Here is a 27,659-nt window from a genome sequence, read left to right as displayed (position 1 = left end):
CAGAACAGTAAGCAGCAGACATCATTATACCACAAGACACGGTGAAAACTTATTAACACAAAGACACAGACTTACCATAACCGACAAGAGCTACATCAATATTGTCACGAATAACATAAATTGCACTATGTTCCGTTACCTAGTCGGGCCCCGGTCTCCCCTAGTGCACTGTCTGAATCAGCAAGACCGGCAAATTGGGGTCACGATGTGGGTATTTAATCAGCGTCTCAAGCCATCGAGGATTACCGAACTCTGGGGTCATCCCCAGAGGGAGGTCACGAGCGACAGTCCGAACTTTCTAGTGCCCGGACGGCTCGTTACACTTGGACGGCTTGGCGACACTTCAGAAGGGCTTACGCACCTACCACTAGACGTACACACCCACACACCCCCTCTTGGTCAGTGTTCACTGCCTAATAAAGAAGACATACTTAAGCTACGATCTTGTTTCTCTTCCTACGCTACCCCCAAAACGTGACAATATCAGCATCAAACTGTACAACTCCCTGCCCAATGAACTAAAAACTTAGCCCTATGCTACATTTAAAACAAAAGTAAAACAACTACTTTTAGATCTGTCCTTACTCCTTAGATGAATTTTATATTAGCAATAGTTACACCATATAGGTAATGTTATAGTTATGCTGTATATTGTGTAATTTGTAACGTATATGTGTAACCTTTGACAAGGCTAAACACAGCGATGCTGTGTACTTGAGCAAATAAAACATTTATTATTATTATTATTTCGTCAATTAGTTTTAACTGTTATTTAGTTATTAAATTATATTTTTCTACCAAGCGGTTTGATTCTACCTCTGAAACAAGATCTCGGTAAAGGCGCTTATTAAAGTAATAAACGCACGTCTCGTTTAACTTGTTGGGCCAAAAGGGCTTTACAATTTAAACGTGACAATATTACTACAAGGCTTAACTTTACCAAAACACACACAACTTGTTAATTTTTTTTTATTGACAACTTATCTTTCTTGTCATATGTCACTTTTGTAACTAGAAATGGGTTCGTTATTGTACTACAACAATAACTATTAATGTATAGGCACTTAATTAGTTCAGTTTAATTTATCTCTCAGCTAATCCACCTCAATAGTTCCACCCTGTATAGTAGAGAAAAGAAATTGCATTCCTAAATTGTAAATTTTCTATTTTGGGGGAAATGAAAAAGAATAATAGAACCTATCAAAATAAAAATCAATTTATTTTTTAACGACAAACAATCAACAAAGTTTAAATTGATTAACAAACACCACACACAAATCCCAAAAAAGATCAGTCATCGGTTATCTCAATAGTGTCGACGATTTCATCGATGATGCTAATAATATTGTCAAGTCTTTCGGTAGCCTTTTTGAATTTTTCTACGAACTTTATTTTCGCTTTGTCTGTTTCCGAATCACCTACTTGACCTGACGTAGCATCCAGACTCTCTGATGTTCCGTAATTTTCTAGAGAATAAAAAAACACTAAAGAACATCCACAATACTGAAAAAGTGTTACCTTTATCAAATCTGAGTTCTTCTCTCTGTATCATGGCAATAGCGGTAGGATCCATAGCATTAACCAATTCCAATTTGATGGTCTCACTTAAACGAGTTTTCACATAATCCTTGTTGATTATGATTGGGTTATTGTCGATTATTTCGATTATTTGCTTCTCGATCTTCGATATTTCTTCGTAAATTTGCACAGGCTCGTCTTGACTCGACTTCTTCTGAGTCTCGACAGACTGCTCTTCGTTTATTTTCTTCCTTCGGTACTTTTGAATAATTTTCTTTATGTTCTGCTTCACGCGCAAGTGGTTTGTTTCACTTTCGAGTGGCTGCTCCTCTTCTCTCGCTTGTTCTTCTTCTGCCCGTTTAATTGTTTTATGTCGTTTGGGACTTGTTTCTGTATTAGTTTCATCATCAGGAGCGGCAATTTTTTTTAATTTTGACTTTGGAGGTCTCAAGTTATTATGCTCAGAACTATCTTGAATTGAAGTTGGAGGTGGAAGTGTGAGTTGACTTTCCTCACTTAACTCTTTAACTTTAACTCTTTTTGGCTTTTTCGATCTAATTTTAAACTCAGTAGTTTCCTTCTGAGGTATTTCTTCTTCACTGAGTTGATCATCAACATTTTCGGTGATGGGAATTTCTGTTATCACACTTTTAGCTTTTTTAATTTTCTTTCTTCTAGTTATCACTATATTTTCCTTTTCTTGGATTTCTACGGGCTGAAAATCTATTTCAGACTCACTTGTGCCTCTAGACTCGTCGGGGATATCATCCAGAGCCAATTCGGGCTCTTCAACACTTAAATCCGGAAAAACTAAAGGCGTTTCAAAACTATTTTCTAGAAACTCAACAGATTCTACAGCCTCTATTGTCTGAGGTTCAATTTCTATGTCTTGTTTCGTCTCTTTTGACTTCTCAATAAATTCTTCTGCAGGTAATTCTGCGGATTCACTGTCAGGCATGTCCTGAACCACATAAACAGAAGGGTTTTTCTCCAAAGTGGTTCCTTTCATAGCCAAAACTTCCTTATAATTATCCCTTCGCTTTAGAATAAATAAAACTGGTTTTGTTTTAATTTTTACTGGTGGTACCGTTAAGTAGTTAAAGGCGATTTGATGAAAGGAGTCGATACTGTCAATTATATCGTGAGTGGCTGTCAAAACTTTTAAATTTGAGGCGTATTTGCTTTTAGCCTCCTCGATTAAATGTGTGAACTTAAATATTTCCACATCGGTGGTTTTAAGGTTTTCAGTTTTGTCGTAGCTACAATGGAAATAACAGAATGGTTTAATGCAAACTCACAAATGGTGTGAAAAGCTAAAGCACCAGAAGATAATACATTTACGCCCTAAACTAAATTGCTCACGAAAGATTGATGCAGCAAAATTTTATTCCTCAGCTGAACTTAATAAACTAAAAAGGTTTTCTCCACAACATTCCATGATGATTTTTCCTGGGAGACTCTTTCGAGTCTTTAATTCAGTAGTTTTCTGGTGCTTTCTGCATCCTTATGCCATTGATCATTCCTGATTCATCTGCCTTTTGGGATGGTTTCTCATCCCAGGGACAAAAGAGTGCCCTTACCTCAGTTTGTTCTTCCACCCTCCGAGAGGCTGTTGACATACTGAGGGGTACTGTTTATTCCGACAGAAATTCGGTGGTCATTGCTTCCGTTGGTTCTCTAGCAGGGACTGGGATCACTCACAGGAGATAAAACATAGAATTGAAATAGCGAGAAGTACGTTTATGCAGATCAGACCGCTCCTGTCAGGTCGAGATCTGAATCTGCCTCTAAAGAAGAGAATAGTCATGTGTTATATATACTCCACTCTTCTGTACGGTGTGGAGGCTTGGACGCTGTCAGATGCTATGGAAAAAAAGCTGCAAGCTTTTGAAATGTTGATTTTCAGAAGAATTTTTAGAATCTCTTGGATAGAAAGAATTACAAACGAAGAAGTACTCCGAAAAATGGGATGTGAGCCTGAAATCATGCTTACTGTGAAGCGTAGAAAATTAGAGTATTTTGGCCATATCACGAGAAATTACAAATACAGAATTCTCCAAAACATAATCCAAGGCAAAGTTGATGGACGACGAGGGTCTGGAAGAAGAAGAATTTCATGGCTGGCTAACCTGCGAAAATGGTTTGGAGCAACATCTACTGAATTGTTCCGATGAGCAGCCAATAAGACTCGCATAGCCATGATGATAGCCAACGTCCGTAATGGGATAGGGCAATAGAAGAAGAAGAAAAAGGTTTTGAAGGTTTCTTCTAGAATCAGGGCCGAAGAGTGATATTGAATAAAAAAAATTGTTATGGATATACAAGGTAAAGAAAAATGCAAAATTGTTGCTTTTTAATCCAGTACATTTGCATGGTAAACGGGGTAATGTTGGATCACCCGTTTTTATGTCATATAATTGGATCGGATCTCGGAAAATGTTTGGCTGTTTAAATTTTTGGCATACAAAAGAAATTACGGGGTATTATTGAAAAAGAGAAGATATTGAAAAAAGCAATATTAATGAGCAATGGAACATTTTTCTGGATGTAATTTTAAATCACTTATAATAATTTTTTGAATGCTTTCAAGCTCGCTTTCAAGGCTTGATTAAGATTCAGCTAGGAAAAAACTATGAAAAGCGCATTCAATCTTCTAATAATATCACTATATGTGGTCAGTTTGCAAGAAAATAACAAGGAAACACCAGAACAGCTTGACTTCGTAGTTCTACTCGGTACTTAATTTGCTTTTTAAAATATTGAATTGACAGAATTGCATTCAAAACAATTCCAAAATAATACTTAGGAAAACCTTTGGCAAGCGCAGTTCAAAAATAAAATTGATTTTTAAAGAAATCTGTAAACAGGCAACCGTAAGCACTAATAATGTGGCGGTTCTTCTGGTGCTTTACCTATTTATTCTGCAATAATCTACTTACATCCAAGTAGAGTTAATTTGAGTGAATCGCGACACTCCAGTTTGAGCTGCCAAATTCGATATGTGCACGTTAACATGAGGTTCATGTCGGGCTAACCTATGTAAATGGGAGATGGCAGTTCCACCTGGATAGTTAGTACCAGAAACGCTGAGCAGAAATATTGTAAACAGAACATTTATAGCTAAATGTCCTGCCACTCCTAATGATAGAAAATGATAGATAGGAGACTTATTCCTATTTTCCCATCTGGAAACATATAATTAAAAGTTGTTTGACACTACAAATTCATACAACTTACATTCTGTGACAAGCAGTAGCCGCAGCAACATTCAAAAATGGAAATGCATAAATAATGAATCGCAACTCTTTATGAGGTAAAATTGAGTATAAAAATATGAAAGCTATTGTTAGACTGACTAGTTTTCTCACTCTTTGGTCCAAGACACAGCCTACTGGAACTAGGAAGAATGAAGCCGCCAAGCCTCTTGGCAATGCCGAATAAAAGTACCACAAAAACGGCGAAGTCTAAAACACTCTAATTAGAGAAATATTTGGTTAATATTCACGCAAAAACACGTTTCACACACCCCCCAATCGGAACTTTTGTTCAATATAGTGTTGAACCACAACACCTCTCCCTCAGGCCACAAAGGCCTGTTCCAAAATATTGAGTCCACTATTACTGAAATTAAAAGAAATGCTATGCCACCCGGGGCTGCTATTTGCAGCAGCCTAAAAATGTTACCAAATAACCCCCTTAGAACATATACCTCAGTATAAACTTACCGCTTTACAGTTACTCTTTGATAATACAAGTCATGAAGCAAAAGAATTCCTAGGAATAAGGCAAGTTCGGCTCTGAAAATAATTATAGATGCTCCAGAAAATAAAATAAAACTCCTAACGTCATTCCTAAGCCATCCATCCAAGGCTAGTAATACTGTAATAACACATTTACACAAACCACCTCTTAATTAATCATTCAAGCTTACCTAGAGGCAAAGCCATGATGTTCGGCAATGGACGACTCATATAAAACATGAAATGGCTTTGAGTTACCGTAATCGCAATAAACCATTGCAGCCATCTTGTACCAAACTGCTTTTCTAAAGTAGAGCTTAACTTTTTAAAACACAAGACAACAACGAGAGCCAGCACAGTCCTAACTAAAATTGATTTTCAAGTCATTGCCACTACGCAGAACTGGTAAATATGTACCAATGTACTGAGCCCAAAACTTGTTTAGACTTAACAGATCCAAAGTGAAGACAAAAGGGGCTGCTAAAAAGGCAATAAAAAGTGGTCCCAAAAAGGTTCGTGGTACTACTCCAGGAAAATCCAAGTGGTCGTACTGAAAAAAAATATTGAGTATATTGCCAAAAATAATAAATGTAATGAATATAAATACAAATAAGACTACCAGAAACGGGTAATTTTAACCCAGTACTTTATGTTAAAAAATAACCTTGGTATATGGAAGTGCAAGCAAAAAACACAAAGTTAATCTCCACAAAATCTTTGTGTGAATTTATAAGCAACTCATCCTCAAGGGCTAAAAAACTGTCACATGTCTGCTGGCTGTCATTCTACAAGGGGCATAACTCAGGTTGCAAAATCAATAGTATATTATTCAACGAGCTTTTTATGATAGCCATTAATCCTATACTTATATGTGGTACTATACTTTGTCCACGACCACTGTCCATTACCACTAATGCCAAGTGCAGGCAAATTAGAAGTTGATACTCTTTTATGTAGATAATAAATAATATAGGTAGTCTCTCAAATCCGCCATAACAACTGAAATGTCAAACTCGATTCGATTAGGATCGCGTTTAGAATGGCCGTCGGTGTACAAGTCGTGACAGAATTTGGGAAAAAATGGATCACGTGAACAATTTATTTACATAACTATATGGTGGCATGTGACAAAGGCCACGGTGCGCACACCAGCCCTATTTCTGAACGCACCCCCAGCGTTGTTTAGCCATATTTTTTACAAAGAAATTTATGAGTCATCTACAGTCATTTCAGGAACACCCTGTATAAAATCAATTCCCAAATAGAAGATTACAAGCTAATAGAGCTTGTTAAACAGTACCCACTTTTATATTCAAAAAATTATCGGATTTATAAAAAAACAATTTATTTTAACAATTTAAGTACGAAAAAGACAATTTGACAACGCCGAAAAACAAAATAACTCCGTGAGGCGCATGCGTATTTTTTTTAGCTGTTAATTTCGTGCTGCATAAATTGAATGTGACTATAAACCTTACTTTAATTTAGTATAATTCTAACATGCTTTAATTTAACGTCGTGCATAAATCCACCTTTAAATACTTTTATATCTAATAAGTTTGATTGATTAAACAAACCTGACAAACATAACAATCCTCAAAAGATAAGATAATGTGTAATCCTTCTGAGAGCACAAAATCAATCATTAAATTAACTGGTATGGACTATGATTTCTATATTCATGAATCAAAGACACAAATCTTTGATTAAGGGCCGGTATAGTTGGATTTTTACCTTTTGAGAATGACGTCATCTTTTTACATCTTTGTTTCTCGCATATCAAACATGTGAAATAAACAATTTTAGCAAAAAAGGCACGTTGTTAATTTTGTCATCCTGTCAAATTAAAAACGTTGACATTTACTGTCACTTTGATTTAAACGAATATCAAAGGTATAAAAATGCTGCGCTACAAGGAGTAGGCCCAAATGCTAATTCTAAATGTGCTGCTTTTTTTCGAGTACGAAAAGGAACAGTTTCCAGATGTCAACTGAAACTCTCATGATCACGCATTTTTCAAAGCATTTGTAGGTTAAAATTTTTGATCTAATTACAGACATGCGTGTTTTTTCACCTGCTTGACGTCATTCTCAAAGGGTAAAAATTTGACTATATTTCCATCTGCTAATAAAATTAAAAATAAAACTTCGTTGTGTATATCAATCGCCAAACATACTTTATTTGACCAATAACCCAGTTTATTTGAAGGTTTTTTCATTTGTCACATCAAGAACCTGTAGTTTCATCTGCTAAAAACTTCCCTATAATAGCGATTTATGTACCAAGGGCGTTAGAGAGAACATAATGTCTGAAGCCTATCCCTCGGGCCATAGGCCCTCTGGCTGTTTCGGCCTGATGGACATTATACTCTCCCTAACGCCTGTGGTGCATACAATGTTTTATGTTTCACCTAATTCGGTAATTATTTACTGTTTCTGGCATTGAAAAGAAAAGGTATACCTTTACCCGTATGTTCTTTACTGTTTATTTTCCCTGAATGATGTGACTTTGATAGTTCTTTCAGTCAGTGAAAATGACAAAAGTTGGACGAAATTTTAGAAAACCTAAAAGAAAATGAAGCACAAGCTAATAAAAGTTGGTTATCTAAAAAGTCAAGAGCATCCTAGGCTAGGGGATACGAAGTTTTTAAGGTATGGAAGTATAAAAATGCCATTGCTAATATTAAAAACGGTTTCAGGGCGTTATGGTAATGCCCGCCTATAATGCCCTCAGGTTGTTATGAGCACTATAACCTACACCGTTTTTAAGGAATTATCTATTCATAACATGTAGGTGAAACATAAATACATACACTCAGTTGTGTATATCAAACGTGGAACAAGATTTATTGGAGGAATAAAGCAGTTTATTTGAAGAATTTTTATTTGATACATCAAGTAGCTGATATACGGATAATAGGATGGCGCCCAGAAAATGGAAAACGGTTTGTGCGTCTTGCTCCTTCGGTTTTGGTCTTTAAAGCAAAAATGAGTTATTAAAACAGACATTTTAATAACCCTTCTGTTATATGCATATTACTTTACTGTAGGATATTTTGAAAAAATCAATCAGGTACTGGGAAAGCAAGTAAAAGTAAAATTACAAAACCAATTAGTTCCTTTTACAAGAAGTATCTATGTATATTTGTTTACTCACAAAGTTAAATTGCTTATAGGTACTGTCTTGAAAATAAGGATTTTTTTTTCAAGAAAATAAAGAAAATGTATTTTTCTAATTATGGCATATAAAGTGACACTTTTCAAAACTGATTAGAGTGACAAAACGTTTTACTTTATGTAACTAGTTACATAAAGTATCACTTTATGTAACTAGTTATGAAAAGTTCATTTCATCACTCCCTGTTTTTATGCATTTCCGTAGAAACATATGGGCGACATCCATCATAACATGTCGTTGTCACTGTTTATACAAGGTGCTATGAAAGTGAATATTTGTGTTAAATCACTTTAAAAGATGGTTTTTACCGCTTTTTGGTCAAAATTAGAAAAAATTATGTATGCAACACGTTTCGAAAATGTCTTATTGTGTAACTCATTCAAATTGTAGGACCTCGCTGCGCTCGCCCTACAAACATTCATTCGTTACACAAAATCGATCTTTTTGTAACTGGTTACATAAATAGCTATTATTTAATTTATAGAAAAGGTACATTTTTGTAGGGATGTCAAGTGTTTACCATTATAGTTAGTTTTAGTAGGATTGTATGTAGTTATTAAGAAAATTAACAGTATTACTTGATGAACTTTTTTTTGTTTTTATGGTGGTTGATTGTCAGAGAGACTTTGAGAGAGCTAAAAAAGTCAATTCAAAAAAAAAAAGAGAAATTCGAGCAAAAATCAGACTATTAAAGATCAGGGGATCTTAGAAAGCTTTTTCCTTCCGGAACGGAAGTTACTGGGTGTAATACCGAGTGCTACCAGCAATTGTACCGTCTAGTCCACGTTATGACATGGAGCAGATTGTGATAGAGGACCTATTCCAGAAGTGGTTAAATCGATAACCGAGGAGGCCTACCGGCTGTTACCGAGGTACAGCCTTTGCAGTTAAAAATCCACCTCAACGGAAAAGAAGAAGATTGGTCAACTGGCGGTTTATTTTGGACAATTTGGACTCTTTGACGAAGAGTATGTTGTAAGTAGTTTGTAATTTTTTGTATTAAACACATTTGTAGTTTCAATGATATATTTAGAAGCAGGATTTTTAGGTAGAGAGTAAGCTAGATAGGTTTAGTTATTTACCTTAAAAATAACTTGGCATCCCTATTATAGAATTTTTATTCAAGCATATTTATTTAAATTTTCTTTATTTACTAGATTATTAGAATGAATGGTCAGGGTGAATCTGATGTCAGTTATGATGATATTATCATGCAACTAGGAGGTGAGGGAGATTTGAGTAAATCTCATCTTCAGGATGATAATAATCGTGACAGTACATAACCGTTTTATAAAATTTAGAAGTTTTCTAAATCGATTGGTTTGTATGTTTTTTTTTTAAATTATAGTTTTTTACAATTTTTGTGTATAGAATTCTAAACTGATTCTTCCTCAAGCTTCGTTTATTTGCTTGCAAGTTACTGTATCTCTAATAATTACATAGGGACACCTGATAATGATAAATCTTCTAGAGTCACTTTTTCTTATTTGGTTTTTCCATTTTATGATCACGAAAGACAAGTCTGTCAATTTTTCAAATAGATTGTCTTTGGAGGTTTTAATTAACAGTCAGATATTCCGAAGAAATAACAAATCAGACTAATCTGACAATGACAAAACTTCCTTTTTAATACCAATTTGTTGTCTTTTGGACTATTAGTTAACGAATTAACTTTGATTTCTCGGCTCGTGAGAGAGATAAGTGGACTTAGCGAGACCTTTAAGAAAAATCTTACCTTTTGTCGAATCTGGTCCAATTCTTGGAGGCCTCCTTGATGTTGACGACTACGTGGTGATGTGGATTAATCAGTCACTCACGGCGATGGTGCGTTATAACCAATTTGCGTACAAATTCAGGCGACTAATTGTCTGATCAAAGCGGCGAACAGACAACGATAGATTCGGTTAGGCCCTTCGGAAAGGTGACATTCCTTAAAGGTATTTTTTACTGTCGAGTCGAGGCACGATCGAGCAAACAAAGTGATACGTTCGGAAAACGGTAAATTGACGAAAAATTAATGATAAATATTGCGACAAAAAGGATTGTTAATTAGCACTGACAAAAATTATGAAAATATGATTGGATTGAATGATAGCTAAAAACAACAACTTGGACGAACACATCAAGTGGACGGACCACACAATTCGACAAATAAACTTGCCTTGAAATACGGATACTGTCTTAAAAATATCTATTCTAGTTAAGATTGATTTATTTATTTTTTCTTTTTGCTCAAATTAAAATTTATAAGGGATGCCAGGGATATTCAGGTAGAGGTACAGATGTCAATTTTTTGATAATAATTTTTAGAATTGTCAGACCTATACAGGGTGATTCCAAAGTTGGGGCTTTCCTTTCACCTACGAATAGGGCTTCAAAAAATAAGTTTTTTTTCCTTTGACGCTTTTTCGAAATATGAACAATAACGAAAATACAGGGTGTCAAAGTTTTACTGAAAATAAAAAACAAAATAAAAAATAACATAAATTTAATTTTTCTAATTATGGCATATAAAGTGACACTTTTCAAAACTGATTAGAGTGACAAAACGTTTTACTTTATGTAACTAGTTACATAAAGTATCACTTTATGTAACTAGTTATGAAAAGTTCATTTCATCACTCCCTGTTTTTATGCATTTCCGTAGAAACATATTGGCGACATCCATCATAACATGTCGTTGTCACTGTTTATACAAGGTGCTATGAAAGTGAATATTTGTGTTAAATCACTTTAAAAGATGGTTTTTACCGCTTTTTGGTCAAAATTAGAAAAAATTATGTATGCAACACGTTTCGAAAATGACTTATTGTGTAACTCATTCAAATTGTAGGACCTCGCTGCGCTCGCCCTACAAACATTCATTCGTTACACAAAATCGATCTTTTCGTAACTGGTTACATAAATAGCTATTTAACTAAGTACAGGTTATTCCTTATCAACAGACATAAACAAAAACAAAAGATTTCAGCCGCCTTTGAACTAAGTTTTAATAATTTGACATTTTAATTTAAAACAGCATTTAATTTTAGGCACGCATTAAGACGGTTTTTTTTTTTTTACTGGGAAACGGTGCGTCGTAGCAAAAAATAATAATAAGGGTTTTATTTTTAGAATTGAACAAGGAATTCAATAATAAATTTTATGTTGAAAAAAAAACCAGTAGGGTAATATTTTTTTTCAAAAATGTTTTAAAAAAATTGTACGCGCGCCATTGGTAAACGCAAGAAAATTGTTGTTTCTTGGAAAATTTCCTTTCCACGTAGCTACTGACACCTACAAAATTTTGTTTAATTACTTCAAGTGGTTTGACCAAAATCATTAAATTTTTATTTTTTCAGTAACACTTTGACACCCTGTATCTTCGTTATTGTTCATATTTCGAAAAAGCGTCAAAGGAAAAAAAACCTTATTTTTTGAAGCCCTATTGGCAGGTGAAAGGAAAGCACCAACCTTGGAATCACCCTGTATATCTAATTTTCTTGCAAAGCTAAAGTTGCGGACTGATGGAAGAATAGTTTGTAGAAAGCTCCAAACAGTTAATACACTTTGCATAAAGGACTGGCCAGAAATACGATAGTTTTCGCCCTGTCGTTTGTTGTTCGAGAACTAAAGCTAAAGAGGGTGTAATTTGCATTGGGCAGTTCCAGTCAGGTACCAATTGGAAACATTTGTTGCTGCTAGTTGGGAACGCTGCAAAGCTGTCTAACAGATTTCATCTTTGAAGAGCTGAGAGACTGAGCTGATTGCTGCTGTTCAAAAAAAATACTGATACCCCGATGATGTTGTGAGCGAATTCCAGAAAACCTGAAGTAGGAGCAATAGTGCGACACACCACGTGATCTTTAGACGTTTTTGTTTCTTGGGCTAATTCCGTAAACGTGTCAGAGACAGTAAGTAATTAGGCTAATATAGACAGTAGTTCATATATCTACAATCGTTTCTGGTATTTGATCTATTCATTTAGTAGTAGTAATAGTAGTCATGTAGTGTCATGTATGTAAACATTGAGCGCCAAACAATTGCCCTGTTAGTGTCTGAATGTGAGAGTTACTGTAGTAAAGTAGTTAGGTTAGTTTTGTTTTAGGTTTAGTTATTTCTCCATTTATAAAATAACTTGGCATCCCTGGAATCTATTTTTTTGTAGTTTTTATTTGAAAGAATTGATATTAATCAAGATAATCACTCTCGAGAGAATTTCGATGACATAATAATGCAATTAGACAAATCACTAGAATTGTGTCGTCCAACCGTTCAAGAAAGGAAATCGTTGGACCGACCCAGTCCCGAGAGTGATTATCTCAACAATACAACTTATTCGACAATTAATCTTTGGAATACACTTTAGTGGTCAAGTAGTTATTAGCTACTTTATTAGCAGATGGAAATACCGGCACTAAGTTTAATATATATTTTTTTAAGTTCCCTGTATACAAATACGCGTGTTATTTACGGTTTGGTAACAGGGTGTTTGACAATAAAGACAGTTTTGACTGAATTTAGCAGCTATAGTTGGATTTTTACCTTTTGAGAATGACGTCATCTTTTTCCATCTTTGTTTCTCGCATATCAAACATATGAAATAAACAATTTTAGCAAAAAAGGCACGTTGTTAATTTTGTCGTCCTGTCAAATTACAAACGTTGACATTTACTGTCACTTTGATTTAAACGAATATCAAAGGTATAAAAATACTCCGCTACAATGAGAAGGCCCAAATGCTAATTCTAAATGTGCTGCTTTTTTTCGAGTACGAAAAGAAACAGTTTCCAGATGTCAATATTACAAGGCATTTGAGGTATTTTTAAAGAATTTCAGAATATTTTGGAGCATTGACTGTATATTTAAAAATGTTCTGCGATATTTTTTTGGAATTTTGCGATATTGCTATATTTTAAGGAATACATTGTAGTAGATCAAGCAAATAGACAATATAGTGTATCAATATAAGAAAAATGACCGCACTTGTAATTATTATGGTAATATCATAAACAAAGATTTTAAGTTGATACAATATTCATTACAAATTGTTATAATAATTTACCAATTTTTCAACATTTAAACTACATTTTTAAGGTCACGTGACTTTACAGTGTTGCAAGCTCTAAAATTGCATAATCAAAGTCACGTGATGTCTAAAATAGCATAAATTTAATTTACCAAGTTTTTAAAGTTTAAACCACATTTTAACGGTCACATGATTCATTTTGACAGATATCAACTGGCCTTTACAGTGGTACAAGTTCAGAATTGCATTATCAAGGTCACGTGACTTGTATTTTGCAGTTTAAGTTTTTACGACTGTTCAAATTGTATTTATCAATTTTCCAAAGTTTAAACTGCGTTTTTTAGGTCACCTGACTGTTTTTGACAATGCCAACTGGTCTTTACAGTGTTGCAAGCTCAAAAATGGAATTATCCAAGTCACGTGACGTAGTTGTTACAATTTTTTCACAGTTTAAAATACTATAGTATATTTCATTTTTCAACTGTTTCTTTTAAATGATAGGTTAGAAGATTTGTTTAAACGTCAAAATATAACCCGTAATTTCAGACAACCGTACCAAAAATATTCACAGTCACCTGCCCTTAGAAAATCACTTTTAAGGTATTTCAACACAAGGTCAAATCAAGTGTCAAAAATTTGGAAAAACCTTTACGTTGTCACCTAACCTAATCTAAAAACTATCACGTGACTTTTAAAAAAATGAATTTTAAGCTTTTGAGTCTTCAAAATTTGGAAAAGCAATCAGGTAACCTGAGGAAGTCGTTTTTTTTTTAATCATTAATCCCGAGATTAATCCTTATTGTACAAATTGTAAAAGCAGACATGCTACTTAATTAATCTGATCTAAAAACTGTCACGTGACCAAAAAAAAACATTTTAAAGGTGTATTTTATCAAGGTTTGTCATTGTCTCAATACCAGGGCCTTATAACTAAATTTAAGAATGCCACAAATGTGCATGTAAACATTTTAAGGCATTCTGAGGCAGTTTAAAATAATTTAAAGGCATTTCGAGGTATTTCAAGGTAATATGAGGTCTTTTAGGCAGTTTTAAGGCATTATTACTCTGAGGCATTTTGAGAAGTAATGAAGCATTGTGAGGTATTGTAAAGGCATTTCAAGGTATTGTGTATGCAAAAAGGCATTTTGGTGTACAAAAAATTATCGGCGGTCTACTATACATACTACTGTGCGTACTTCAAAACGTAGTTTAAACTTTGGAAAATTGATAAATAAAATTTAGCCCCTTGTGAAAACTTAAATTACAAAATACACGCCACAATTCTATTTTTAAGCTTGCAACACTGTAAAGACCAGTTGACATTGTCACGTGACCTACAAAACGTTTAAACTTTGGAAAATTGATCAATAAAATTTGGACAGTTGTAAAAACTTAAATTGCAAGGTAAATGCAATTCTGAGCTTGCACCACTGTAAAGGCCAGTTCATATCTGTCAAAATTAATCACGTGACCGTTAAAATGTGGTTTAAACTTTAAAAACTTGGTAAATTAAATTTAGACTATTTTAGACAGTTGTAAAAGCTGAAATTGTAAGTGACACATCATGTGACTTTAATTATGCAATTTTAGAGCTTGCAACACTGTAAAGTCCGTGACCTTAAAAATGTAGTTTAAATGTTGAAAAATTGGTAAATTATTATAATAATTTGTAATGAATATTGTTTCAACTTAATATCATGTATCAAAGATTTTATCATAATAATTACATGTGCGGTCAATTTTGTTATATTGATACACTATATTGTCTACTGCTTGGTCTACTACCATGTATCCCTTAAAATATTGCAAAATTTCCTTTATTCAGGCTTTATTTTGCTCAAAATTCCAAAGAAAATATCGCAAAATATTTTAAAATATACAGGCAATGCCTCAAAATTCTATGAACTGCCTTATAAATTAACCTTAAAAATACCTCGTAATGCCTTGTAATACCTGAAAATGCTGGTAATACTGGCAAAGTGCCTCAAAGTACCTCCAATTACCTTGAGTGTGTACACCAAAATACTTCAGCAATCTACCCCCAGATAGAAATAAGTAAAAGACAGGAAATAAGATTAAATAAGAAATAAAAAAATCTTACACTAATGTTGCTTGGCATTATTAAGGTGTTGATGGGTTATTTCTATAAGCTAAAATAAATTGTTGTAAAAGCTTGGTGGTTCTGTACACTCATTTCAAATAGTTCTCGTAAAGTTAAAATATTTTTAATTTTATATCTTAAACAGTTTGAAAAAAATAAGGGATGGGCATTAAAGAGCTGCACTGTGTGTACTTTTAATGTATGTTTTTTTGTTTAATAATTTCAATATTAATAATAATGTAATTAATTCAATATTATTTACAAAGAAGTGATTTAGAAATCAAAATTTGCACAATTTCTTGAAAATCCAATTTATAAATGCACATTTAACCCAAATGGTATATGTAAATTGTCAATGTACCTACCTATAGTGTAAAACTGTAATGCACCTAAGTCATCTCAAAATTATACTTAAAAAGATCTTAACTTTGCCTATTTTCTTCACTTTTGAAACTGTAACTTTACTTTTTTACTTTTTCTTTATTTAGTTTGAAGAAGTTTTCTCTCTTTCTTGGACTCTTTAGGAGTATTTACCTAACCTAAGCAAAACACATCACTTTGGGTACAGTCAGTCATTCAAAAGGATACAATTTTTGACTGGGATTTATCCATAGTGCCCTTTGTTAAAAATAATATATTCACTATCTATGGACTTCTTTAAACAATAATTCCTAGTAATCACACTTTCCTAGATATCACTAAAATGTAGAAGTTCTATGAATAAACTACGAAATATTCTTTTTATTGATTTCTATTCTTTCAGATAATGTAATCATAATTTCATGAAAAAAACACTTTAAACTTTTAATATTTTTATATTGGATAGTGTGCACTTGTAGTGCCCTGTAATACTTCAAAATGCTTTGTAATACTGGCAAAGTGCCTCATAAAACCTCAAATTACTTCGAGTGTGTACACCAAAATACTTTGGCAATCTACCCCTAGGTTATATTGTACCTACTGTGTTAAGAACTAAAAAAACTTAACAACTTAGGTATTTTATGGCTTATGAGATTGGTTTATAAATAATTATTCAGGTAACTATTGATCCTTATGTTGATTAATTGACATCAATTTTATAAATATTGTCCTGCCTCAGTCCTTTTTTAATATTCACATATACTCCTACATTGAAACTTCCTCGGAGGCTTATTTGTTGCAATATTATACAGTGTAATAAGAATATGTACTGTTGGGAATCACTTACCTAGTGGGAATTATTGGCTTATTAAGAATTAGTGTACAAAATTTTACCCAGCAGTTTACTCCTAAATTTTATTCGAATCTGATGAGCCAAATAAACATAGTAACTATCCGAACTAATTCAAACCCACTGCATACTACATACATACATGCAAAAGGCTTTTAAGCCGAGATTTTATTCTGAACCATCTTCCAACAAACTACACAATACAAGGTGAAGTTTAATATAACTAACTAACTGAAACACCTCATAAAAACCGACTTACCTCTGAAAGATTCCACCTGTGATAGAGTATATCATGAATTGCCTGCAAGTTGAAGCTCTCCTCTACTTTAGTAAAGGGACAATACACTAAGTGCGCTGTTGCAATTATCATCATAATTTGTGCCATTTTGTTAGACTTTTTATTACCTTTGTATCAACATAATTTGTAAAAAAACCTAGCTTGTAGCTAGAGCTAGAAATAGAACAAACTTTAATTAACCCAGATCCAGATTTAAAAATATTTGACATCTGATTTTAACCTTAACCTACAAATAGAATATACTACATCTTCTCTGTCTTTTGCGGTATAAGTCTTCTTTTTATAATTTTTTCGGGCATTTGTCAATTACATTAGAGTAATATACCGTTAGCAGAGACAAGGGTGCGTATTCTTGAAACGAAGTAAGGGACTTACCAAGAGAAAGACCTGTAAAATGTGACCAGAACCCGTCATGTATCAGCTTCTTTTGTCACATTCTATCAACACTTCTCTTGAGAATTCCGTACCCTACTTTCAAGAATTAAGCCCAAGGTAGAGACGAGTATCTTTAATGGATGTTTTTATCCGAGCTGATCCGGACCTGATCGGACTGATCCGAGTTTAGTGTCTTTTTCTGTGACACACACAATATCGTATCTGATTATATCATGTTTTCCTTTGTTAGCACGAGGGAACGTGTCACGTAGATGGCATGGCACCACTTGCAACGTCGTCAACCTGGTCAGCGGTATTGCCAAATGGCGTTTATTTGCGCTCACTATTACTGAAAGCTATATTTCTGTCTCACTTGAATATACATTGTAAAAGTGTAAGGAAATTACATACTTTTTCGACTTGTCAATATGGAAGATGGAGGAAATGAATGACTTAACCTGAATTTTGAGTTTTTGCAAAAGTTCCAGTTTTATTTCTGTATTAGTTTTAAATTTAGTTATTAAACATAATTTTTCTTCACAATGCCGCAATGACGTGCATTATTTGTGGATTAGCCGAAAATGAGGTCAACAAATTACATACCCATTCCCTCCAAATATATACAGACAATATCCTATAACACGTTGTTTAAAAAGGTGGACTCTAGTAGGCTGTGAATTTGGAGATCAATTAAATTATCGATACTGCCACCGCCTTCTATACTAGAAAGCCTAGAAGGTGCTTGTCAAAAATTCCAATATGGCGGAAATAGTGGTGACAGTTTGCGTTTGTTTGTATTGTAGAAATTGAGTTTTTTGAGGATTAGATGATTTTTTACGGTTTAAAATCAAAACTTGAGGTTATTTGCGTAAGATAATTTGTTTGCTGCCGTTCAAGTTTTTCAAGCCACATTGTAACAGCAATTCAGGAAAAAGCCCAACCGTGTCAGTTTTTTACTTTACAAAAAACCGGATCTAACTCAACAGTGGTTGAACACTTTGTGGAGTGAACACCAAGTGGAATGATTTTACTCCAACACTATACTCAATGGTAAGTACAAGTGTTTTCTAGTACAGTAAACTTATTAGGTACTTGCTACATGCACAGGTAGGTATGTGAGTTACATTTTAAAGCATCCTTCATTGTGAGGGCAACAAAAATAATTTTAAATGAATGTTCTTGGTAATGACATAAGAACCATTTACCAGTTTTGCTTGCCTAGTTTCAAGGATTTACAGATTTTCTTGTATTGAACAGTGTTTAAACTAGTTTGCTGTGTGTTGTACTTTCCAGGACAAATGTTCTAACCAATTGGTTTAGGCTGGACTTGATTGTTTATAAAAAAGCTCTATCTATACATATCTGAATCAGGAATGAACCTTTTTTTGATTTTTTACTCACAACTTGCAATCAACTACACGAAATAATAAAAAAAATACATATTTCTTACTGCATCTGCATACGTTTGGGTTTAAGCACCGCCCTCTGTACAAGAAAGCCAAGAATGTGTGTGCCAAAAATTCCAATATGGCCGAAATAGTGGTTGACAGTTTGCATTTGTTTGTATTGTGGAAATTGTGGAGTTTTTCGATGATTAAATTAATTTTTAAGGTTTAAAGTCAAGACTTGGGATTACTTGCCAAAGTAATTTTTGTCTGCTATTATACATTGTTGTTTATATGTTTATTGTTCTAGTGAAAGTGTAGTTTGTGTTCATTTTATTGTGTTATTAAAATACTACTGTTATTGTTCCTTCATTGTTCTATAATTTGTTGTTGGTTTTTTAACTTAAATTCTATTGCCTCTACAATATGCCGTCCACTTGTTGTTTGCCAAATTGTAAAAGCAATTTGGTAAAAGGCCCAAAAGTGTCAGTCTTTTACTTTCCAAAAGACCCTGCTGGAACCCAAAAGTGGTTGAAAGCTTTGAACTGGAATGATTTTACTCCAACACAATACTCAGTGGTAAGTACAATATGCTTTCTCATTCAGTAAACATATTGCCTCTTACATACATAGGTATGTGTTTCATTTTGAGGCCGCCTGCATTTTGAGAACAACAAAGGTTTACTCTGAATAAACAGGACAGCTTTTAGAACTTCCATTGGCACATTTACATTTTAAAAGAAAGGTCTTGGTAATAATATAAAACCCATTTACCAGTTTTGCTTACCTAGCTTCAAGGATATCTAAATTTTCTTTGATTGAGCAGTTTTCACATTAGTTTGTTGTACTTTCCAGGACAAAGGGTTCTAACCAAACTTGCTTTGGCTGGACTTTATTGGGTATAAAAAGCCATATCTATACATATCTGGATCAGGAATGAAGCGTTCTTTGATTTTTCACTCACAACTTCTAATCAACTACACGAAAAAATTTAAAAAAACATATTTTCTACTGCATCTGCATAGGTTTGTGTACAAAACAAAAACCGCTAATGCCGCCATTAAAAGTAACATTCTAGGCTTTCCTGTACAGGGTGCTGCATTTTCGATGGTTTTACGGGGTACAGAGAAAACGGTAATAGATAGAAAAAAAGTAGCATACGTGTTTCGATCTCATTTTCTGAGCTGAGATGACTGGCGAAGAGTGGGCTGCGCAAACTTCTTTTGTTTCAAAGATACGGGGGTTTTTTGAAAATTGGTCATTTTGTAACCTCCTCTGTATTTCATTTGCTATTAAAGTTATCAAAAAAGGAAAAACGGTTTCCGGTAGAAGTTTTGACGTAGAATCCAATGGCGTAGTCAGTTTTTTTCTATTACGTTTAGTTTCTGACATATGACACTAAGTTATATTTTTTTTAATGGAACACCCTATATATTTTTAGGTCATTTAATTCTGTTGATTTTTACTATTTCAACAGTGTATTAAAACATATAAGTTTGTAAACGTTAATCTTCGTAATTAGAAAAAAAGCGTTTTCTTAATAAAAAAGTGCTAAATAATATGTATAAAAATACCCACAGTCGAAACCAAATTTGGCTATATTCATATTAACATGTTACATGTCGTTTATAAACAGTTTTTTTAACTTCTACCTTAAAAATAGAAGAAAATAGAAATGGCCACTTTTCTTATTAAAGTGACGATAGAACTGTTTGTAACTTAGATTTTTAATAAGATTTATTAAAAATATTTAATTTTCTGATGTGTTAGCTTATATGATTTCCGATTTTGTTTGGTATTTTAGATATTGGCCTTTTTTTAGCTTAGCAAAGGTCCTTTTTTTAAAATAACAAGATTAACCTCTACAAACTTATATGTTGTAATACACCGTTGAAAAGGTAAAAATAAACAGAATTAAATGAACTAAAAATATATAGGGTGTTCCATTTAAAAAAATATAACTTAGTGTCATATGTCAGAAACTAAACGTAATAGAAAAAAACTGACTACGCCATTGGATTCTACGTCAAAACTTCTACCGGAAACCGTTTTTCCTTTTTTGATAACTTTAATAGCAAATGAAATATAGAGGATGTTCCAAAATGACCAATTTTCAAAAACCCCCCGTATCTTTGAAACAAAAGAAGTTTGCGCAGCCCACTCTTCGCCAGTCATCTCAGCTCGGAAAAAGAGATCGGGACACAAATGCTACTTTTTTTCTATCTATTACCGTTTTCTCTGTACCCCGTAAAACCATCGAAAATGCAGCACCCTGTACAGAGGGCGGTGGTTTAAGACGAAAACCGATAACGCCGCCATTAAAAGTGACATTTTAGGCTTTCTAGTATAGAGGGCGGTGATACTGCGCATGCGCAGTTTACGTCTGATTCTAATGTGCTGTGTATCACGTGCTACGGTACCTACCAATGAAATGAAATTTTATGTTATGTCAAAACAATATTTTTCATCGGTGTTGCCAACAGTTGCGTTTCTTCTCTATTTTCCTACAATATTGTAGTTCAATTCTAACGTTAAGGATACACTCGGATACAGGATTCATACTTTTAGTAATAGTTTAGTATTAATTATACTTTATATTACAAAATTTCAAAAAACACAGAAAATAATTGATTAATAATGGAATCTATTAAGGTTGTCACGTGCTGGTCCATATTATGTCAGAAACATTTTAAAGATACATTGCCGCGGCGTATGAGCAATCCAAAATTATTGACCAATATTTTTTATCCACCACCTTATTCGAACAAAACTAACGGTATATAACCTCTAATGTATTTGGGTAAAGATGACTATTAAATCGACAAAGAAGAAGAGGTTGGTGTCAAATTTGAATTAATTTTGTTTTGGTTAACCTCAAAGTTCACAAATAGTAAATAGTCAAATCCAATATAAAAATATTAAAAGTTTAAAGTGTTTTTTTCATGAAATTATGATTATCTGAAAGAATAGAAATCAATAAAAAGAATATTTGGTAGTTTATCCATAGAACTTCTGCGTTTTAGTGATGTGTAAATTGTTTTTCTAGTGCATTGTTTGGAGGTATTTTTTTACTGTTTATAGAAGTCAATAAATAGTGAATATATTATATACCAAAGGGCACTATGGATAAATCGCAGTCAGAAATTGTATCCTTTTGAATGACTAACTTTACCCAAAGTGATGAGTTTTGCTTAGGTTAGGTAAACACTAGTACAGAGTCCAAGAAAGAGAGAAAACTTCTTCAAAGTAAATAAAGAAAAAGTAAATAGTACTGTTTTTATGATACAATATAAGCTACATGGTTGTTGGAATGTTACAGTTTCAAAAGTGAAGAAATTAGGCAAAGTTAAGATCTTTTGAAGAAGCATAATTTTGAGATGCCTTAGGTGCTTTATTAAGCCTAGTTTATCAAAGAAAGTTTAACTTTAGCTGTAACTTTAGCATTAGCAATAAATTTAGTATTAACCTATAAGAAAGAAGGGGGTTTATTCTTCTTATTTAAGCATACAGTTTTCTGAAAATTAACCTAACTTTAATGTGATTTTTTTCAAGTTTTGCCGCCTAATGCTACACTACTGCACTAAATCAATAGTAAAAGAATATGCTTTTAATTTCTGTTTAGATATTTCATAAATAAAGCACAAATTCAATCATAACAGCAAGTTTAAATATTAGAGATTTAACTTTAGTATTAGCTGTAACAACATTAAGAACTTTATGTAAAACCAAGGTCAGCAGTTACAGCTAAATTTAATGTTAAAGTTAAATTTTGTGAACATGACAATTTAAAACCACTAGCTCTATTCTTAATGTTAATACTAAAGTTAATGCTAAAGTTACATTTTGTTTTAGAAATCAGGCTTTAGCTGCAAAAACAAAAAAAAAACATTAAAAGTACTCACAGTGTAGCTCTTTAATGCCCCTCCCTGATTTTTCTTCAAACTGTTTAATATATAAAGTTAAAAATATTTTAACTGTAAGAGAACTATCCAAAATGAGTGTACAGAATCACCAACCTTTTACAACAGTTAGACATTTTAGCTTATAGAAATAACCCATCAACACCTTAATTGTATAATGCCAAGAAACATTAGTGTAAACTTTTTTTTATTTCTTATTTAATCTTATTTTCTGTCTTTTACTTATTTCTTTCCGAGGGGTAGATTGCCAAAGTATTTTGGTGTACACACTCAAGGTAATTGGAGGTACTTTGAGGCACTTTGCCAGTATTACCAGCATTTTCAGGTATTACAAGGCATTTTGAGGTATTTTTAAGGTATTTATAAGGCAGTTCATAGAATTTTGAGGCATTGACTGTATATTTAAAAATGTTTTGCGATATTCTCATTGGAATTTTAAGCAAAATAAAGGAAATTTTGCGATATTTTAAGGAATACATTGTAGTAAACCAAGCAGTAGACAATATAGTGTATATCAATATAACAAAATTGAGGGCACATGTAATTATTTCAATTTTTCAACACTTAAACTACATTTTTAAGGTCACGTGACTGTTTTTGACAGGTGTCAACTGGACTTTATAGTGTTGCAAGCTCTAAAATTGCATAATCAAAGTCACATGATGTGTCTCTTACAATGTCAGTTTTACAACTGTCTAAAATAGTCTAAATTTAATTTACCAAGTTTTTAAAGTTTAACCCACATTTTAACAGTCACGTGATTAATTTTTACAGATATCAACTGGCCTTTACAGTGGTGCAAGCTCAGAATTGCATTATCAAGGTCACATGACTTGTATTTTGCAATTTAAGTTTTTGCAACTGTCCAAATTTTATTTATCAATTTTCCAAAATTTAAACTGCGTTTTGACGGTCACGTGACTGCTCTTTACAGTGTTGCAAGCTCAAAAATTGAATTATCCAAGTCACGTGACGTAGTTCTTACAATTTTATCACTGTCTAAATTTAAAATACTATATATTTCATTTTTCAATTGTTTCTTTTAAATGATAGGTATCTTTATTTGACACGAGCTAACTTGGTTACTATGACAGTTAGAAGATTCGTTTAAACGTCAAAATATAATCCGTAATTTCAGACAACCGTACAAAAAATATTTTTGTTTGTTGAGTTGAGAATTTGAAAAAACAGTCACCTAATCTTAGAAAATCAATTTTAAGCTATTGACACAAGGTCAAATCAAGTGTCAAAAATGTAGTAAAACCTTTACCTTGCCACCTGTCACGTGACTTTTAAAAAAATGAATTTTAAGCTTTTGGGTCTTCAAAATTTGGAAAAGCAATCAGATAACCTGAGGAAGTAATTTTTTTTAAATCATTAATCCTTATGACATTTTGACTATGTCAAAATGTACAAATTGTAAAGGCAGACATGCTACTTAATTAACCGAACCTAAAAACTGCCACGTGACCAAAAAAAAATGTTAAGAGTGTATTTCATCAAGGTTTATCATTGTCCCAATACCAGGGGCCTTATAACTAAATTTAAGAATGCCACAAATGTGTAGGTTAACATTTGAAGGTATTCTGAGGCAGTTTAAATAGTTTAAAGGCATTTTGAGGTATTTCAAAGTAATTTTAGGCAGTTTTATTACTATGAGACAATAATGAAGCATTGTGAGGTATTTTAAAGGCATTTCAAGGTATTTTGTATGCAAAAAGGCATTTTGGTGTACTGTTATCGGCGGTCTACCCCTCGGTGGCAATTTTTATTTCAATTGTTCCATGGTGGTTTCCTTGGTGGCAATTATTCAAAATTTATTTTACAATTTTATGTATTCAACAGTTTAAATATAGGGAGGAAAAGCATGTTCAGTTGAACCGCTCCTGGTACTTGAACTTTGACATATAAAGTGCATTGCTGTCAAAGTGACGTTTCTGACTTGAACCAAGTTCAAAGGTTGAACCACTGTTGTACAACTGGGCCTTGGAGGTTTCTTTTTTCATATTTTAGAGGCTTCTTTTAAGGTCACTGCTTTAGACAAACACAATGTATTGTCGCTTTTGAGTGCAACTTATATGATATATTTGTCCTTAATAAAACATTACGTATAGTCACCTATCATACCTGTTTTAACATAATTTTTCTTAACTGAAGATTAACAAGGATTTACCAAGTGTGAATGACACAAATGAAAATTTTATTGAAGTAACCAAATCCACACTAAAACGAGTTGAGAACTTTGATATAACTTTTACAGAAACAAAAATATTATGTAAAGTCCTTCCTGCTGTTCAATGTCGTTTTGATCAAGTAAGTATGTATTATTCTCTTTTTAATAACGCTCATTTTATTTTTATTTTTAGATATTTTCTGAAAATTGCTCCTTATTTGAAACTATTAATGATGAAATGGTTTATGACACTATAAGAGAAAATCTTGAGGTATTGTACTAAAATATAATATAGGGTGCCACAATATTGTTTGTTAGTATGGGGATCTCAAAAACGGTAAGAGCTACAGAATTGGTTAAAAATTATGGCAAAATTGCGCAATTTGGTGTTTAATAATGTGCCGTTAAAATTTAAAAAATTTTGATTACTTCCGGAGATCAGAGAAAAAGAATCGAAATTTTGAAAGTTGATTGATTTATTTGATAAGATAACTGAAAATAAACGAATTCCTATTCAGCAATGTGACAATATCATGTTTAAGATCCAACGTTTCATTTTTTGGGTACTATCATCAACTTGAATCATATTGATTGAATGTTAAGAATATTTTTGATTAAAGGTTTTTTTTCTGATTATGGTGATTGGAATCATATATTTTGCGAAAATAACAAAAATTATGTCTTTATTGATGAAGATAATTCAGATATGTGATGACACTTTGACATTACAACTCTTTTTTAAAAAACCATTCAATGTCATATTGAAAGTGCTACGTTTCTGTTTTTGATAACCATCATCAACATTTTTTTCATAGGATTTAATTTTTTTGCTAGGACTATTCCAAAAGTTTTTTGTTTGTTGTTGTTTTGATCTTAAAAGGCTAATTTTAGAATTCGATAGATTTGAACAATGTCAATTTAGATTAATCGTCTAGACAAATTTTAAAAAGTTTTTAGATTTCCCATTTGGCCGCCAGAGGGCGAAGACTTAGCATTGTGCGCTAAACGTCATACGGTCCTATAATATTTGTCTAAAGGGTTGGGCTGATTTTAATCATGATTTAAATCACTTGATTTCTTAAAATAAAAATCGTGATTTAAATCCAAAATTCAAATTTATTAATCAGACTCACATAATAACCTAAAACTTAAATTTTTAAAAAACAAAACTGCGCGCCACCTCAACTTGAACAGTAAATTTTTTGGGTCATTTCTAAAACTACCTGACAGGAAAAAACTAAATTATACACTTTTGCTGCACCGATCACATATATGGGAAAGATAGGATCAAATTGGGAAAAAACATGTTCAAATCACTGGAAAACTGAGTAGAAGAATCAAATTTCCTGATTTTACGCAATAAACAACCGAATGTTATCCAAAAGTTTGAAATATCGAAATTAATTATGTTAAGTGATTTAAAATAAAGACATTAATTAGATTTTTAATTTTTTCAATTATAATCAAATTTTGCCCAACCCTGTGTGTCTATAGGAAATGTTTTAAATAACCGAGCTATTCACGATTGAGTGGTGAGATAAAAAAAAATGGGAACTATAAGGTTTTTTCGATTGGGTTATTAATGCAAATATGCAGTAGGGTAATTCAAACACCAGAAACTTTGTGTTTTAACTTTTAATAACTAAAAGAACGTTGAAATAACATTAACAAAAACAGCGTGTCCTTTTACCACTATCTCAAACTTTATCCACATGAGTTACAACTTCCCAACTTGACTTACGTGACTCTTACATGACAGACAACTGACAGACAGGGTATGACCCGTAATTAACCAACTAAACTAACTAACCGTACAACTGGATTATCATTGCATCTAACATCCAAGTCCCAACTGACTACAAAAAACATTGAAAACAGTTGGAGCCAATGGCTTGGTAAAAACATCTGCCAATTGATTTTTAGTACTAATGTACTTTATTTGGATTACTCCTTCTTTCACTTTTTCACGAATGAAATGAAATTTTATATCCACGTGTTTAAGCCGTTTATGATACTCAGGATTCCTGGCTATTTTTATAGCAGATTGATTATTTTCATATAAAGTGACACATGGTACATTTTTAAACAACTTTAAATCAATCAACAAATGTTTGAGCCAGCAGGCTTCACTCACTGCAAAACTTAAAGCTATGTACTCAGACTCAGTTGATGACAGGGCAACTGTAGATTGCTTTCTGGAAGTCCAGGATATAGTACATCCAAATAATTTAAATACATAGCCTGATGTACTCTTTCTGTCTACCCCATCACCAGCCCAGTCAGAATCACAAAAACCAACAATACAGTTTACTTCCTTAAAACTTTCTCTACATTTAAATATAAGGCTATAGTTCAAAGTTCCTTGAATGTATCTTAAGACTCTTTTTAGTGCTTGCCAAAGTTTGTTACTAGTACATTTTTGATATCTACTTAAAATACTAATAGAAATGCTAAGATCTGGTCTTGAACACAACATACTATACATCAGTGAACCAATTAAAGCTCTACACTTATTTTCAAGTTCACAACTTTCAGAAGCACTCCTAAGTAATACATCATGTTTGAAATTATAATCCATTGGCGAATTTACAGGTTTGCAATTTTGCATTTTATATTTCAGCAAAATACTCTTCAAGTAGTTGGTTTGATTAATCTTAATTTCTCCTGCTGCAATATCTTGAGTTATTACCATACCCAAAAGGTACTTTACCAGACCTAAATTTTTCATTTTGAAGTTGGAATTCAACATTTGCT

At 32.9% G+C, this 27,659-nt stretch overlaps 3 protein-coding genes across 6 annotated transcripts in view; 2 read left to right on the top strand and 1 right to left on the bottom strand.

Moving 5' to 3' along the window:
- Window positions 1–1,200: 1,200 nt before the first annotated feature.
- Alg12 (Alg12 alpha-1,6-mannosyltransferase) lies at window positions 1,201–17,269 on the bottom strand. Its single transcript, XM_081979633.1, has 9 exons — window positions 17,014–17,269; window positions 5,676–5,808; window positions 5,450–5,623; window positions 5,244–5,397; window positions 5,045–5,189; window positions 4,756–4,982; window positions 4,458–4,703; window positions 1,519–2,777; window positions 1,201–1,466 (listed from the first exon to the last, which is right to left on the bottom strand). Exons 1-9 carry the CDS (start codon window positions 17,137–17,139, stop codon window positions 1,291–1,293), a joined length of 2,640 nt encoding a protein of 879 aa, XP_081835759.1. The 5' UTR covers window positions 17,140–17,269; the 3' UTR covers window positions 1,201–1,290.
- Window positions 17,270–18,900: 1,631 nt separating this feature from the next.
- LOC145729571 (rRNA methyltransferase 2, mitochondrial-like) overlaps window positions 18,901–27,659 on the top strand; it is a 195,580-nt gene continuing 186,821 nt past the window's right edge. The window contains exon 1 of the mRNA XM_081980384.1: window positions 18,901–19,391. Within this exon, the coding sequence (XP_081836510.1) occupies window positions 19,239–19,391 (153 nt within the window). The 5' untranslated portion in view covers window positions 18,901–19,238. The remainder of the gene's footprint in view (window positions 19,392–27,659) is intronic.
- The window catches only part of LOC145729565 (uncharacterized), a 39,711-nt gene continuing 33,713 nt past the window's right edge, over window positions 21,662–27,659 (top strand). The window contains exons 1-3 of one of the 4 annotated variants that reach the window (XM_081980373.1): window positions 21,662–21,958; window positions 24,899–25,045; window positions 25,099–25,176. In XM_081980373.1, the coding sequence (XP_081836499.1) occupies window positions 21,935–21,958; window positions 24,899–25,045; window positions 25,099–25,176 (249 nt within the window). In that variant the 5' untranslated portion in view covers window positions 21,662–21,934. Of the gene's footprint in view, window positions 21,959–24,846; window positions 25,046–25,098; window positions 25,177–25,209; window positions 25,243–27,659 lie in introns of those variants that run through there. The other 3 variants (XM_081980372.1, XM_081980374.1, XM_081980375.1) reach the window with 3 other exon arrangements.

This window comes from Ips typographus, linkage group LG5 (genome assembly GCF_016097725.1).
Source record: "Ips typographus isolate SLU linkage group LG5, UJ_Ityp_2.0, whole genome shotgun sequence".
NCBI classification, from domain to species: Eukaryota; Metazoa; Arthropoda; class Insecta; order Coleoptera; family Curculionidae; genus Ips; species Ips typographus.
The sequence above is the reverse complement of the archived record's forward strand: the minus strand, read 5'-3'. Positions and strand labels throughout refer to the sequence as shown.

Excerpts from the sequence above, each read along its gene's own strand:
- Alg12 (XM_081979633.1), bottom strand. The coding sequence starts at position 17,139 with ATGGCACAAATTATGATGATAATTGCAACAGCGCACTTAGTGTATTGT. Across the intron at positions 5,624-5,675 it reads GTTTTGGGCTCAGTACATTG|TTAGGACTGTGCTGGCTCTC; the intron begins GTACATATTTAC and ends AATCAATTTTAG. Across the intron at positions 5,190-5,243 it reads CAAAGAGTAACTGTAAAGCG|GCTGCTGCAAATAGCAGCCC; the intron begins GTAAGTTTATAC and ends TAACATTTTTAG.